This window comes from Budorcas taxicolor, chromosome 19, assembly GCF_023091745.1.
Source record: "Budorcas taxicolor isolate Tak-1 chromosome 19, Takin1.1, whole genome shotgun sequence".
Taxonomy (NCBI): Eukaryota; Metazoa; Chordata; class Mammalia; order Artiodactyla; family Bovidae; genus Budorcas; species Budorcas taxicolor.
The window spans coordinates 50,202,548-50,217,159 of record NC_068928.1 but is presented as its reverse complement, the minus strand read 5'-3'; the positions used below and the strand labels follow the sequence as shown (position 1 = coordinate 50,217,159).

The 14,612-nt window shown below is 57.5% G+C and overlaps 2 protein-coding genes across 8 annotated transcripts; one reads left to right on the top strand and one right to left on the bottom strand.

Annotated features, from left to right (window-relative positions):
* Positions 1–5,077: 5,077 nt before the first annotated feature.
* RFNG (RFNG O-fucosylpeptide 3-beta-N-acetylglucosaminyltransferase) lies at positions 5,078–9,120 on the bottom strand. 3 transcript variants are annotated; one of them, XM_052657374.1, is made up of 9 exons: positions 8,839–9,120; positions 8,246–8,294; positions 7,597–7,699; positions 7,334–7,487; positions 6,953–7,041; positions 6,679–6,844; positions 6,023–6,108; positions 5,837–5,949; positions 5,078–5,280 (listed from the first exon to the last, which is right to left on the bottom strand). In XM_052657374.1, the coding sequence occupies exons 1-8, from the start codon at positions 9,118–9,120 to the stop codon at positions 5,868–5,870; spliced, it is 1,011 nt and encodes a 336-aa protein (XP_052513334.1). In that variant the 3' UTR covers positions 5,078–5,280; positions 5,837–5,867. The 3 variants fall into 3 exon arrangements, with proteins under 3 accessions (XP_052513334.1, XP_052513335.1, XP_052513333.1); XM_052657375.1 differs by adding an exon at positions 8,466–8,568 and having other exon boundaries at positions 5,078–5,949; positions 8,839–8,946; XM_052657373.1 differs by having other exon boundaries at positions 5,078–5,949.
* A 90-nt stretch (positions 9,121–9,210) lies between these two features.
* On the top strand, positions 9,211–14,431 carry GPS1 (G protein pathway suppressor 1). 5 transcript variants are annotated; one of them, XM_052658824.1, is made up of 14 exons: positions 9,211–9,292; positions 10,178–10,270; positions 10,803–10,984; positions 11,424–11,588; positions 11,710–11,845; positions 11,935–12,012; positions 12,193–12,250; positions 12,686–12,771; positions 12,981–13,075; positions 13,185–13,290; positions 13,378–13,458; positions 13,542–13,679; positions 13,750–13,884; positions 13,967–14,431. In XM_052658824.1, the coding sequence occupies exons 1-14, from the start codon at positions 9,260–9,262 to the stop codon at positions 14,039–14,041; spliced, it is 1,461 nt and encodes a 486-aa protein (XP_052514784.1). In that variant the 5' UTR covers positions 9,211–9,259; the 3' UTR covers positions 14,042–14,431. The 5 variants fall into 5 exon arrangements, with proteins under 5 accessions (XP_052514784.1, XP_052514782.1, XP_052514781.1 ...); XM_052658822.1 differs by having other exon boundaries at positions 12,190–12,250; XM_052658821.1 differs by having other exon boundaries at positions 11,298–11,588; positions 12,190–12,250.
* Positions 14,432–14,612: the final 181 nt, after the last annotated feature.

Here is a 14,612-nt window from a genome sequence, read left to right as displayed (position 1 = left end):
ACACTGGGCTGGAAGAAGCCCAAGCTGGAATCAAGATTGCCAGGAGCACCACCGTTATGGCAGAAAGTGAAGAGGAACTGAAAAGCCTCTTGATGAAAGTGAAAGAGGAGAGTGAAAAAGTTGGCTTAAAGCTCAACATTCAGAAAACGAAGATCATGGCATCCCTTCATGGGAAATAGATGGGCAAACAGTGGAAACAGTGTCAGATTTAATTTTGGGGGGCTCTAAAATCACTGCAGATGGTGATTGCAGCCATGAAATTAAAAGATGCTTACTCCTTGGAAGGAAAGTTATGACCAACCTAGACAGCATATTCAAAAGCAGAGACATTACTTGCCAACAAAGGTCCATCTAGTCAAAGCTATGGTTTTTCCAGTAGTCATGTATGGATGTGAGAGTTGGACTGTGAAGAAAGCTGAGTGCCGAAGAATTGATGCTTTTGAACTGTGGTGCTGGAGAAGACTCTTGAGAATCCCTTGGACTGCAAGGAGATCCAACCAGTCCATCCTAAAGGAGATCAGTCCTGGGTGTTCATTGGAAGGACTAATGTTGAAGCTGAAACTCCAATACTTTGGCCACCTCATGCAGAGTTGGTTCATTGGAAAAGACCCTGATGTTGGGAGGGATTGGGGGCAGGAGGAGAAGGTGATGACAGAGGACGAGATGGCTGGATGGCATCACCAACTTGATGGACATGAGTCTGGGTAAACTCCAGGAGTTGGTGATGGACAGGGAGCCCTGGCACGGTGTGATTCATGGGGTCGCAAAGAGTCGGACACGGCTGAGCGACTGAACTGAACTGAACTGACTGAGGTCGGTCATACATCTCTGTAACATCAATGCCACAGAGCTCAGCAAACCCATGGGTCTCTTTGCATGTTCCAGCTTCCCTGGCTGTTATGGTGGCCATGTGATTTCTTTCAGTCAGTGAAATGTGAGAAGTTAATGTCACTTCTGGGCTTAGGTGGTGTGGATCTGGTGCCTTCATTCCACTTTCTCCTCCATTTCACCTGGACAATCTGAGGGGGACTTAAACTACAAGATGCTGGGCTCTGAAGATAGAAGCAGCCTGAGTTCCCGATTCACCAATTAGAAGAGAGCCACCCGTGCATATCACCGTGTGACATGGACAAATTTCCTTAGAGGGCTTAGTGGTTTCTGCAGCACAGCCTAGCTCATCCTAACTAATACTTTCTCTAAGTTGGCTTTTTTTTTTAATGATAAAAAATTAATCAGTAAACTAATGCTGGCACCATTTGCTGAAAAGACTTTTCGCCTTAAATTGCTCTGACGACTCTATTGGGAGCTCATGACGGTAGAAGCGTGTATCTGTGACTGGGTTCTGCTGCATGTCCCATGGATCCATCTGTTGGTCCCAGTGCCAGCACCACAGTCTCCATACTGTAGCTTTGTGAAATAAAAGTCATATTTTTACGGCAAGACCAGAGATTTAAACAAAAAATCTTCTCTGCCCTTTGGCCTACCTTCTCCCCTCACCATGCATTGTGTGTCTGCAATACGCATCACGCAAACCTCCCCCATCGGCAGGAATACCGGCTCAGCTACAAAGAGCAACATTCTCCCAGCATCAACTAGACAACTCCTGAAGAGACGGCACTCCTCCTCCACCTCGTATGGGGTCACGTGACTCACTAGCATGACACTTAGATCTGGATCATGTGAATTGTCAATCATACATCATTTGGGGGTCTTCCCTGGTGGTGCGGTTCAGTTGGTAAAGAATCTGCCTGCAGCGCATGAGATTTGATCCCTGGATTGGGAAGATCCTTTGGAGAAGGAAATGGCAACCCACTCCAGTATTCTTGTCTAGAAAATGCCGTGGACAGAGGAGTCTGGCGGGCTACAGTCTATGGGGTCGCAAGAGTCGGACACGACTTAGTGACTGAACTACTGGCGGTGCAGTGGTTAAGAATCCACCTTGCAATGCAAGCGCCACGGGTTTGGTCCCTGGTCAGGGAACTAAGATCCCACATGCAGTGGAGCAACTAAGTCAGAGCACTGGAACTACTGAGCCCAAGAGCCAGGACTAGAAAGTCTCTGTGCCACAAGCAGAAGACCCCACGTGACGGAATTGAGATTCTGCATGCCGCAGCTGAGACCCGATGCAGCCGAATAAACTGGCTAGTTAATAAGTATTTTAAAAATATGCCATTGGATGTATGGCCCTCTGTCTCAAAAACTTATATAACTGTGCCTTGACATCTAACAGATGGCTCTCAGAGCTTTCTGAGATGCTCTTCCTGGGTTATAATCCTCAAATTTGGCTCAAAAAAAATTTCCATTTCTTTCATATATCAAGAGATTAATTTTTCATCAACATCTCATAGTAGGTTTTGACGTCAGGCTGTGTAAATCCTTTAACTTTGTTCTTTTTCAAGTTTGCTTTTGAAAAAAAAATTATTTGGCTGAGCTTGGTCTTAGTTGTGGGTTGCAGGGTCTTTGATCTTCTTTGCAGTATGCAGGATCTATTTCCCTGATCAGGGATGGAACCCCAGGCTCCCTGCCTTGGGAGTGCAGGGTCTTAGCCACTGGACCACTAGGGGAAGTCCCTCGTGTAAAATTTAGATTCAACTGGTCAATTTTTTTGTAGTGTGTTTGTCTGATTTTGGTACCAGAGTAATGCTGGCCTCATGAAATGATCTGGGAAATGTTCTCATCTATTTTCTGGAAGATCATTAAGATTGATGTTATTCCTCCCCCAAATGTTTGATAGAATTCACCAATGAAACCATCTGATCCTAGAGATTTTTTATGGACTATTTTTGTTCAATTCAAATTATGTAATAAATATAGGACTATTTCAATTTTAAATTTCATCTTGGTTTACATTTTAAATAAAATCTTTATTGAGACATCACTCACATATCAAAAAGTGTACAGTTTTGAAGTGTATAATTCACTAGAGTTTTTTTTCTTGTTATTACATTGACAAAATTATGTAACTATCACCAAAATCTAATTCTAGAATAAAGTTAGGTCCCATTGAGTTTCTTGCTTTACTCTGCACTGCCCTCTGCTGTCTTCATCCTCTGGGTATCTCTGAGGTGGAGCCTCACCTAGTTCAACCTCAGTTGGGGATGGCTGCATCTGATGACTCAAAATTTTCACCATTGTTTGTCTGAGACTGACCAGGAAAATAAGTATTGGTTTGAGTTTTATTATGTGAGTGAATTTGGAAACACGGAGTATAAAGAGGATTGACTCTTTTCAATGGAAGCTCAGGGCTTCCCTTGTGGCTCAGCTGGTAAAGAATCCGCCTGCAAAAAAGAATCTGCCTGCAATGTAGGTAGACCTGGGTTCGATCCCTAGCTTGGGAAAATCCCCTGGAGAAGGGAACAGCTACCCACTCCAATACTATGGCCTGGAGAATTCCATGGATTGTATAGTCCATGGGGTCGCAAAGAGTTGGACAGGACTGAGCGACTTTCACTTCACTTCACTTCACTTCAAAGAAAGCTCATACGCGTCAGCGGTTACATCCTATACACCCTGGTTCTCTCCAGCTTTGAGAGCTGGTTCATTTTGCAGATCATCATTCCTCTGGCATGCAGTGATGTGGGATGGACTGATGCTTAGTAAACAGTTTTCCAAAAAAATGTCAGATGGAGGGCTAAGTACACACAATTTAACTCTGAACCTTAATTACCAAACTTTTAACTTTTTCTGATTATACATAGTGTATGTCTATCATACAACATATTTTGATACTGGTAAAATATCAAAAAATAGGAAGAGAAAACAAGTCAACCCTCAAGGAAATCAACCCTGAATATTCATTGGAAGGACTGATGCTGAAGTTACAATACTTTGGCCACCTGATGTGAAGAGCCGACTCACTGGAAAAGACGCTGATGCTGGGAAAGATTGAAGGCAAAGGAGAAGCGGGTGGCAGAGGATGAAACAGATGCATCACTAACTTGATGGATGTGAATCTGAGCACACTTTGGGAGATAGTGAAGGACAGGGGAACCTGGCATGCTCAGTCCATGGGGTCACAGAGCGGGACATGACTGAGCAACTGAACAACAAAGGAAGAGGAAAAGAGCATCTTTACCAATTTCGCATTTTTTTCAGGAACAATCACATATAAACATTTTGTGTTTTCTTTGAGGCTTTTTTCTGTCTGAACAATACATGGACCACCCATTCTGGCAGACCATGCTGCAGCCTCGGGATGCCTGCCAGTCCCACCACTCCTTGGAGGTGGTTCAGGGGCTTGGGGGTGACTGTTCCTCTGGACCCGGTAAGAGAGGAGTCTGTACCTCTGAGGTGGCCCTCGCCCAGAGATCCAGGGCTGAGGTGGCTCCAGCCAGGGGAGGGACATTTTGGTCTAACTGATGCTGTCCTGGTTCTGTGCTGTGGATGCCCAGTGGACTGGGGTCTGGCGGGCTCAGTGCGTATCTAGGTCTTGAGGGCTGTTACATAGTCCACATCTGGGAACAGGATGGTAGGGGGTGGCTGCTGCACATGGACACTTCCTGGTGACCTGCTGTATACCCTTCTTCAAGTAACCTCGCTCGGCCTGACCACCAGTGAGTGCTGACTCCAACCTGCTTACCGGGTGTTGCTGGCCTGTGTTGTGCACGTACACCTGCCCACATGTATACAGCAACGTGCATTCATACCCACATACACACATTTACACAGCAATTCACAGATATATGCAAGTACACGTGTGGACACCCATGCACACAGGCACACGCACTCATGTGTGCGTCTGTTCATGCTGGCACACACACACACACATAGTTCCACAGTATGCTGAAAAGGCAAGTCTTAACAGGCAGTCTGCCTTCTGGAGCAAGGTTTGTCTTGCTTGCATCATTCCCTGCAGGAACCACACCTCCACACCCCATATACTCTTCAGCTCACACTGAAGAGCCCAGTGGGCAGCTTTAGGCTCAGCTGGGCGGGCAAGGCTGCAAGGAACACAGATCTGCCTGGGAGGGAGCTGGTCTCGGGCAGTGCCTTCATGGGAAGGAGCTAGATGCTGTGTGGCCCTGCCTGGAGCTGAGCTGCCAGGTGTCACTGGTTAATTAACACAGTGACCAACAGAGAGTAACAATCCAGCCTTTATTCACTTGTTGCAATAGCAGCGCGAGAGACCAGAAGGCAGATGCTGGTTCCCCTTGTTCTGTTCCCTCCTCCTGTGGAAAGGCACTGTCAAGGTCAGTGTGGGTCAGCTGGTGGGATGGGGATGTCTCACTGCAGAGGGGGCCCCAAACAAAAGGCTCCTGCCGTTTCATGGACTTGCGGCCCCTGGGACGGGGGAAGGATGGAAAGTACTGAGCAATGAGTCAGAGTGGAGGAAAAGTGTCTTCCAGATCCCTCAGGAAGGACCTCTCGGCCAAGAGAAGGTGGCCTCTGAATGGAGACAACCTGGCTAGGAGTAAGCTGCACCCAAGAGCACAGCTGTCCAGAGGGTCTGCAGCCTTGCGTGCAGTTCCCCGTGGAGGCAGAGGCCCTGGCTGGGCTCCAGTGGGAAGGGTGGCATCCCAAGAGAACAGCAAGTAAGGCGTCCGGCAGTCACCTCTAGGGGGCAGCATCTTGCACACCACCCTGGCCTAGAATCCTGTCTCCCGCAGGTGAGGGGAACAGGCTGGAGCCCTGGGAGGCGGATGCCAGCCCCCTCCCAGACCCCCAGCACTGTCCTCCTCTCCCACAGCGCCAGGTCACCCGGGCCCGCCCGGGGCTGTGGGGAGGCCTGCTGGGCGCCCATATCTCCCTGGATGAGGGCCCGGCCGTCGCCGCCTGGAGTAGCCAACTGAGCCCAGGAGGGGGCAGCACTGTTCCAGCACTGTTCGCCCACTTGCACCTGGGGCAGAACCAGGCTTTCGGGTCCGGGATCACCGAGGGGCGAGGTCGCTCTGCTTCTGCACAGGACACCAGTCCGTGTCCGGGTAGAGAAGGCAGTGGATGGACTTAAACCTGGGAGGGAAGTGGGGGTCAGGCTGCGGGAGGGGTGCGCTGGCCCTAGCACTCCTCCCCACGGCCTGCTCACCGCGTGGGATCCTGCTGCAGGCTGAAGCTCCCAGCCACGTTCACCACGTTATGTGGGTTCTCGGGTCCCCCGTAGCTCAAGGTGACCTGGGGGAGGAGAGGAAGCAGAGTCACTCTCAGGGCCGGCGCCTCCTATCTTGTTCTCCAACAGAGACGCTGCTTGGCCTCCTGGATTCCAGGGACCCCACTGCCCCATCCGGAGTCAGCATTCTTAGGGCAAGCTCAGGAACACCACGGAAAGGTGATGGGGCCTGATGCGGGCTGAGCGGTGTGGCCAGCACAGCAAATACCTGGGGGAGGCCGCTGGCACACGTGTAGGGGCGAGAGGTCCTGAACCCCCTGCCTGGGCCAGGTCTGTAACACTGGTCATGCCCAGACCACTGTCCCAAGCCCTGCTACCCAGGGCCGCCCTCTGGGAAGGTGCAGCAGCTGTTCTTTACAAACAGGCCCTCATGTGAGCCTGGGGGTCCCCCATGGCTGGGATTCCGGGTCCCAGCAGCCTGGATTCAGGGTCCACGAAACTTTGCTGTCATGCTGGGACCCACGGTTGTCTCACCAGAATCCCTCCCTGAGCCCGTGCTCAGCTGGGGGGAGCCACGGGGCCATGGCCCCCGTGCAGGGATGGCCATGGACGCGGCAGGGGCCCAGCTGGCCTACCTGCTGGAGCAGGGTGTCCGGTGACAGCTTCTGTAGGTTCTCCAGGTGGGAGTGGAATAGCGAGCTGTGCAGCAGGCGAGCGCCCAGCAGCCCCTCCACAATGTAGCCCACTGTGCAGTCGTCTGGCAGCCGTACCCGCTCGGCTGTGCTCATGAAGCCGCCCAGGCTGGGGAGCAGAGGGGGGACAGGTCAGCGACTCTCCAGCCTTAGGGAACCCCAACCCCCAACCCACAGCAGCCAGCACCTGCTTCCCCCCCCGCCACGCCTCCGTCACCTGGCCCATGGGCTCATCTTGAGAGCAAGGCCTCTACTTAGGCAGAACCCGGCCCCACCGGTAGCGAACCAGAACTTGACCGTGGTCACCTGAAAAGGAGGGAGCCACTAGTCAGGTCCCTCACCCTAACTCTTTATCTGGACACCCTGAGAACTGTCCTTCAGCTGTCCCTTAACTGCTTCCAGGCCCAGGGGCAGAAGCTCCCCAAGGCACAAGAAGACAGGAGCTTCCACAACTCAGTTGCCTGAGGCTCCAGCCCCTCCTGTCTTGCCCCAGTTCCCAAAACACCCCATCTGGGTGGACTGGGCATCAGCCCCAGCCCTTCCTTGCTGGGGTCTCCATACTCTCAGCTGCCCCTCCCCGCTTCGCCCCAGCACGCACGGTTCCACCTCCCTGGATCCTCTCGGTAGCCTCGATGGGGTGGTCCAGGCTGGGCCGCCCCAGGTAGATGTCCTGGCTGGGTGAGAAGGTGGACAGCAGCTGCAGCAGGCCTTTGGGGTTCACATAGTTGTCATCATCCACGTGGCAGAACCACCTGGGAACGTGTAGAAGTCTGGAGCCAGGCTGGGCCCTGAAGGTGGGGGCGGGGAAGCCCCTGACCCACGTTGGGGCCCAGCCTCCCTTGGCCCTGGACCACCACATACTTGCGTCCGGACTCAATAAACTTGTCGTATTCCACTGACATCTTGCAGCACAGAGCCTGGCGGGTGTGCACGGCAGAGCAGTTGGTGTTGATGACGTGGCCACCTGCCCATTGGAGAAACGGAAGCTTGAGGGCCGGGGTGAGACCTGCTGCCAGCCCACTCCACTAAAGTTGGGCTAAATGCCGCTGGCTGGCCGGCACGAGGCCTGTCCTGTTCAAGACCATGATGTCAGACCCAATCACAGTCCTGTCTTGGCCTTGCTCAGTTGACCCTGTTGCCACCATCCGAGGTCCAGGCAGATGACAACCACTTGGAATCCCATGAAAGCAAACCCACCAGGAAACAGGACTGAGAGGCTGGACCATCCCCGTCAGGGCAGGCCTGGAAGACATGGTTCCCTGCTGGCCCTTCTTCAGGGGACGTGGCTCCAGCCAGAGGCCCTGGGAAGTCAGCCAGTAACCAGAGCGCAGCTGGAAGGGTGGACCCTGGATGCCAGGCTCTGTTCTCTACCAGCTGTATGACCCTAAGCAGGTGCCTTAATTTTTCTGGACCTGTGTACACAGCAGGGGGCTGCATGGCATTGGACCGAGAGATAGCTGAGGAGACCCTTCAGACACGGCAGCTGGGCTGGGCTGGGGAGGGCACTCACCTCCCTGGAGCTGCAGTTCAGGGTCGTCCCCGTCGGTAAAGATAAACGTCTGTAGAGAGATGGCCTGTGAGGTTTCAAGGGGCAGCCCTCCACCCCAGGGACTCTGGGCCTGGCAGGGCCTTGGCCTGGTGAGCAAGGGTGAATGAACCTGGACAGGCGAGCCTGGGCTTGGGGATCCAGGAGAAGGGAGGGTGGTGAACCAGGGACAGCCTGCTCTTACCCGCAGCATCCCCAGTGCTGCCAGGGCCAGGCTTGCTCTTGCTGGAGGAGTTTCTGAGGTCTCAGCCCAGTGTCAGCTGGGAGAACCCACTCAAGACTAGAGCCTGAGAAGGGGCAGGAGAGGGTGGGCACTGGGGGTCCTGGGTCCCTGCATTCTCAGGCCTGGGGCCTGACAGCCATGTTGGGGACACATCTGTGGGTAGGGGGTCTTGGGGTGGATCCTGGGTGGGGTCCAGGGCAGGATGCAAGTTTGAGGATGAAGGAGCGGGGATCTCAGGGCGTGCGAGTTTGCCAGAGGCGGGGGCTGGGGGGGTTGGTGGTGTCCCGAGTCAGCGGGGGTTCCGGAGTCGGCGGGGTCCCCGGGCGAGACCCACCTGCCGTCGGGCCCGGGAGATCCAAGTGCGCAGCAGTAGCCCCAAGCGCGGCCCGTGGTTTTTTCGGGTGGTCTTGACTGCGATGAAGATGTCTTCGGGCCGCAGGCGGGGGGCGGTGGCGGGCCGGGCAGGGGGCGCGCGCGGGCCGGAGCCGGGGGCCAGGGCCCGGGTCGGGGCTGGCGCGGGCGCAGGCGCGCGGGGCAACGGCAAAAGCAGCAGCGCACCCAGGGCCGCGGCCAGCGCGAGGCAGGCCCGGCAAAGCGCCCCCCGCGCGCGGCTCATGCGGCCGCGGGACCCGCGGGCACCGCCCGGCCAGGCGCGCCGCGGCCCCTTTAAGAGCCGCCCCGCCCACGCCGCGACCCGGAAGTCGCGGCCGCGCTGCCCCGGAAGTGGACGGTGCGCCGCGGCGGGGTGGGCGAAGATGCCGCTGCCGGTTCAGGTGTTTAACTTGCAGGTAACGAGCCGCGGCCGGCGGCCCCTCCGCGTCCCCTCCGCCGGGCCGGAGCGGGGCCGGCCGTGCGCGCCCCTCGCGCGGCGTCCTTCTCGCGCCCGGCCTCCGGCCGCAGCGTCCCTCCCGTCGGCCCCGGCAGGCCCGGCGCGCTAACGCTCTCTCTCCTTCAGCAGCCAGCCAGCTCTGTGTCAGGGTCGGGGGGTGCAGAGAGTCAGGACAGAATGCAGGGTGGCCCGGCCCCCCGCGCGGCCGCGTCGTCAGTGGCAGATGTGCACTGCACCCCTCCCAGCGGTAGGTCAGAGCTCTTCCTGCCGGGCACGGCCGGGGACTTCAGCCTGAGCGCCAGCCTGTCGGCCTGTACGCTGCTTTATGAGGTACCTTCCAGGACAGGGGCCGGGACCAGCCCGCCCGCCCGCCGGGCCGCGCAGGGCGCCCAGGTGCCCCACTCCCGCCTCCCGGCCGCGACTGCGGCCCGGTCCAGCCGCGGGACTCGCCCGGCGCTGCGGCTCCGGCTGCTCGGCCGCGCCGGGGTCGAGGCCGCCCGTGTCTTCCCCGTGGCTTGGAGGAGGCTGCTGTCAGGATGGTGGCTGGGAGCGCGTAGCGACCCTTGGGGGTCCCTGGGCAGTGGTCCTCCGGCATCTGGTTCCCGCTCCAGAGATGGGCCATCATGGTCCGGCCGAGCGTTCAGCTCTTGAGCCAACAGTCTGGCCAGGAACCCCCATCCCTGGTGTGGCGGCGCGGGACTTGGTGGGCAGTGGGGAAGGTCTTGGGACAGAATCCCGCCCGCCTGGGAGATGGCGGGCAGAGCTGAGCTGGGCACAGTGAGGGCCTCTCGCCCTCCCTGGGCTTCTCCCCGTCAAGGTGCCAAGGTGACTGCTCGTGTTGCAGGGGGCCGTGGAGCCCATGCAGATTGACGTGGACCCCCAGGAGGACCCGCAGAATGCGCCCGATGTCAACTACGTGGTGGAGAACCCCACCCTGGTACGGAGTCTGGCAGGCTCTCCTCCGGGGTGGGTCAGGGGCTGGTTGGAGTGTCAGTCCTGCCGGGAAGTCCAGGCTAGGCTCCCTGACCACATCTTTTTCTAACTCAGAAACCTTTAGACTCTGTTGTTCGGTTGCTCAGTCGTGTCTGACTCTGCCACCAAATGGACTGAAATATCTAGTTGCCCGTTTTAATGGGTTGCTGGCCTCCTCCAGACCCTGCAGCTTCTTCTCCCCCACATGGAGAAGCACCTTGTGCCAGGCCCCTGAAGGTCAAGTCTCATTGTGAGGACAGGTCTTCCTTGGGCCCACCTTGGGAAGCCCTGCCTCCTCATTGCTCACCCACATGGCTGTGACCATTCACCCCCAGGGCAGAGCTTTACTCCAGGCCCGTGCACTGGCCCATCCAGAGTGGTCTTTCCTCGGACCCCAGACAGTGGTTGATTTGGTGTCCACATATCCTGGCTCCTGATCCACTGGCCGGGGCTTGGGGTCCAGGGTCCCAGCTTGCACAATCCACCTCTGCCCCCAGGATCTGGAGCAGTATGCGGCCAGCTATAGCGGCCTGATGCGTATCGAGCGACTGCAGTTCATTGCTGACCACTGCCCCCCTCTGCGAGTGGAGGCCCTGAAGATGGCCCTGTCCTTTGTGCAGAGAACTTTCAATGTGGACATGTATGAGGAGATCCACCGCAAGCTCTCAGAGGCTGCCAGGTGAGGCCAGGGCTCAGCAAGGTGGGGCAGGGACAGGGTGTAGTGTATGGCCAGCCCAGGCAGGGGCCTTTCTTGTGTTCCTGCAGCATTTGGCTCCAGAACACAGTGATCTGGCTTTCTTGTTGAAAAGCCAGGAGGGGGTGGGGAACGGCTCAATGGGCGAGATTCTCACTCTCCCTGCTGAGCGTTCAGGCTCTCTCCACATCTGCACGCGTGTGTGCAGTTCTGACACCGGGCAGAGCCTGTGGAGACGGCAACTTCTTGCTTCTCGGCACAGCTGTGTGACTTATTTCTTGCTGGGCTTTCCCGCCAGGCTGCGGGCTCCTGCTGTCACAGCTGCCCCTGTGCCAACTGGGCGCTCTCCCGATGGGGGTGAGGGCCGCTGGGAGGCACCCGCCCCCCCTGCACGTGGGCCCCTGATGGCCAGGTCCTCCCTCAGGGAGCTGCAGAATGCACCTGATGCCATCCCTGAGAGTGGCGTGGAGCCCCCACCCTTGGACACAGCTTGGGTGGAGGCCACGAGAAAGAAGGCCTTGCTGAAGCTGGAGAAGTTGGACACAGATCTGAAGAACTACAAGGGCAATTCTATCAAGGAGAGCATCAGGTATGCCCAGGGGGCTGGGAGGTGGGCTTCATCAAGAGAGCTTCAGGTGTGCCCTTGGAGTTGGGGGTTGGACAGCCAGTCCTATGGCCCAGCCAATGACCACTTGTGCCTGGACCCACAGGCGTGGACATGATGACCTGGGTGACCACTATCTGGACTGTGGGGATCTCAGCAATGCCCTCAAGTGTTACTCCCGGGCCCGGGACTACTGCACCAGCGCCAAGCATGTCATTAACATGTGCCTCAATGTCATCAAGGTGGGCCCAGGGTGGGTGGCCATGGGGCAGCAATGCCAGTGGGCCAGGAGGGGGCGGCCCAGGCTGAGTGCATCCCATCTGCCTGCCAGGTCAGTGTCTACTTGCAGAATTGGTCTCATGTGCTGAGCTACGTCAGCAAGGCAGAGTCCACCCCGGAAATCGCCGAGGTAAAAAGATAGCTCTCCACCCCTCAAACCCTGATCCAGGAGCCCTGACCACTACTGACCCTGGTGGGCCCCATCCTCCTGGAGTCTGCCTCTGCTCCTCTTAGGCTGGAACTGGGTGCCTGGGAGTTGATGCGGGTATGGAGGGCATGGGTCGCTCACTTGTGCCACCTTCTGCAGCAGCGTGGGGAGCGTGACACCCAGACTCAGGCCATCCTCACCAAGCTCAAGTGTGCGGCAGGTAAGGACCCTGGGGCATAGGGGCAGGAGGGCACCCCAACTGACCCCAGCCCAGGAAGCACACAAGCCCCAAACCTGTGCTGCACACACCTGATACTTGCCCGACTCACGTCCCCCTCGGGGAGGTCGGGGGTAGTAACCCGTGGTTGGGGGTAGAGGCATTGCCTTCTGATAGCTGCCATCCTGGCTGGTTACCCCCACTTCCATCCCCGTCCCCCCCTTCACCACTATTCCCACCCTGTCAGCTGAACAGCTCGGGTGCCCTTTGCAGTAGTAACAGCAGCTGCTCGGCCTCCTTGGGTGCCTTGCTCTCCCAGAAAGCTGCTGATACTGGCCGACGAGGTTACCTCTCCCTCGCCAGCGTTTCTGTCCCAGGTGCGCCTGTTGATGGGCAGCTTCCTCTGGGCTTCATCCTTCCTCCCCCTGTGCCCCCCAGGCTTGGCTGAGTTGGCAGCACGCAAGTACAAGCAGGCTGCCAAGTGCTTTCTGCTGGCTTCCTTCGACCACTGCGACTTCCCTGAGGTGAGGGGCGTGAGGGTGTCTGGGGAGACCTCACTGGGACTTGGGAAGCAGGCTGAGGGCTCAAGAGTTGGGCTGTCTGTTGAGGGCTTATCCTCATGAGGTCCTGGGCATTCTGAGGGGGCGATGGGTGAGCTGGGGTGGGCCTGGCCCAGACTTCCGTGCTGCCTGCCGCTGGCCCCAGGCCTCTGATCACCTCCCTTGCTCCGCAGCTGCTCTCTGCCAGTAACGTGGCTGTGTACGGCGGCTTGTGCGCTTTGGCCACCTTTGATCGGCAGGAGCTGCAGCGCAATGTCATCTCCAGCAGGTGGGTGGAGGGTGGGGTGCTGGGCCCTGCAGCCCTGCTCCTGTGCCCCTGGCTGCCTCCAGGGCGGGTGGGTGGGCAGGGCCAGCTCTGAGGAATCTGGCATCTGCAGCTCCTTCAAGTTGTTCTTGGAGCTGGAGCCACAGGTTCGGGACATTATCTTCAAATTCTACGAGTCCAAGTATGCCTCGTGCCTGAAGATGCTGGATGAGATGAAGGTGAGGGGCCTGGCCTGGCCTGGCTGGGAGGGTGGGCAAGTTCAGAAGGCCTGGGGCAAGCTGTCCCTGATTGGCTGTCCTCGCCAGGACAATCTGCTGCTAGACATGTACCTGGCTCCCCACGTCAGGACCCTGTACACGCAGATTCGCAACCGGGCTCTCATTCAGGTGAGCATTCTGGTGGAGGCTGAGGCCAAGGCAGGGCGCTACGAAGGCATCTTTGGGTAACTCATGTCCCCTCTGCTCTGCAGTATTTCAGCCCCTACGTGTCAGCTGACATGCGCAAGATGGCCACAGCCTTCAACACCACAGTAGCGGCGCTGGAGGATGAGTTGACGCAGCTCATCCTGGAAGGGCTCATCAATGCCCGCATCGACTCCCACAGCAAGGTGGCCAGACTCAGGGCCGTGGGGTGCAGGAGGGGGACCTTGGGCCCCACTGAACCTTGCACCTCCACAGATCCTGTATGCCCGGGACGTAGATCAACGCAGCACCACCTTTGAGAAGTCTCTGCTGATGGGCAAGGAGTTCCAGCGCCGTGCCAAAGCCATGATCCTACGGGCAGCCGTTCTGCGCAACCAGATCCACGTCAAGGTGTGGGCAGGGACAGCCCTGGGACTGGGGGTTGGGACGGGTGCACACACTTTCCTGGTCTGAGCCTTTGTGTCCACTGCAGTCCCCTCCCCGGGAAGGGAGCCAAGGGGAGCTGACACCGGCCAACAGCCAGTCCCGGATGAGCACCAACATGTAAGAGCAACCTCTGTCTCCAGGATGGTCTGCGCACCCCCACCCTGCCCACCCCTACCCTCGGACTCCTGGGCCTCTCATCTGCTCCAGCGGCACCTCCGGAGGTGTTGCCTGTGGCCCACCTGCAGGGGCCTGGCTGCAGATGACGCTAGTCCTCGGCGCCCCCGCCTGGGCTTCCATGTGCCCAGACTCTCATGGCCCCTCCCCCTTGCTGCACCTTGTCAGGGGCCCTGGGGAGGAGGTGGGCTTTCTTGAAGGAGAAGCTGACAGGGCTCACCCACATGGCACCTGGGCCCCCCACCTGGCACCTGGGCCCCCCAGCCTCCATGTGGACACATCGTTTGAGGTTGCAGCGTTGTTGAATCTTAGTCCATTAAAGGGCAGCCTGAGAACAGCCCCTGGCACCACTCCTTCCTGTCTCTGTGGGGACCCCTTCCTCACACTCTGCTTGGCTTTGCAGGGCCGAGGTCAGCGCGTGGCCCTCCGTTAGGCAGGTCTCCATGGCTAAGAAGATGAAGGCAGGCGGTGCCTTGCCCACTTCCCCTGTTCTAAGGTCGGCCCCTACTGGCCTCAAT

Coding starts and splice junctions, on each gene's coding strand:
- GPS1 (XM_052658819.1), top strand. CDS start 9,511: ATGCAGGGTGGCCCGGCCCCCCGCGCGGCCGCGTCGTCAGTGGCAGAT. Junction 9,664..10,177: donor CCTGTACGCTGCTTTATGAG/GTACCTTCCAGG, acceptor CTCGTGTTGCAG/GGGGCCGTGGAGCCCATGCA. Junction 12,772..12,980: donor ACCACTGCGACTTCCCTGAG/GTGAGGGGCGTG, acceptor CTTGCTCCGCAG/CTGCTCTCTGCCAGTAACGT.
- RFNG (XM_052657373.1), bottom strand. CDS start 9,120: ATGAGCCGCGCGCGGGGGGCGCTTTGCCGGGCCTGCCTCGCGCTGGCC. Junction 7,042..7,333: donor GGATCCAGGGAGGTGGAACC/GTGCGTGCTGGG, acceptor CCTCCTTTTCAG/GTGACCACGGTCAAGTTCTG. Junction 6,845..6,952: donor AAGATGAGCCCATGGGCCAG/GTGACGGAGGCG, acceptor TCTGCTCCCCAG/CCTGGGCGGCTTCATGAGCA.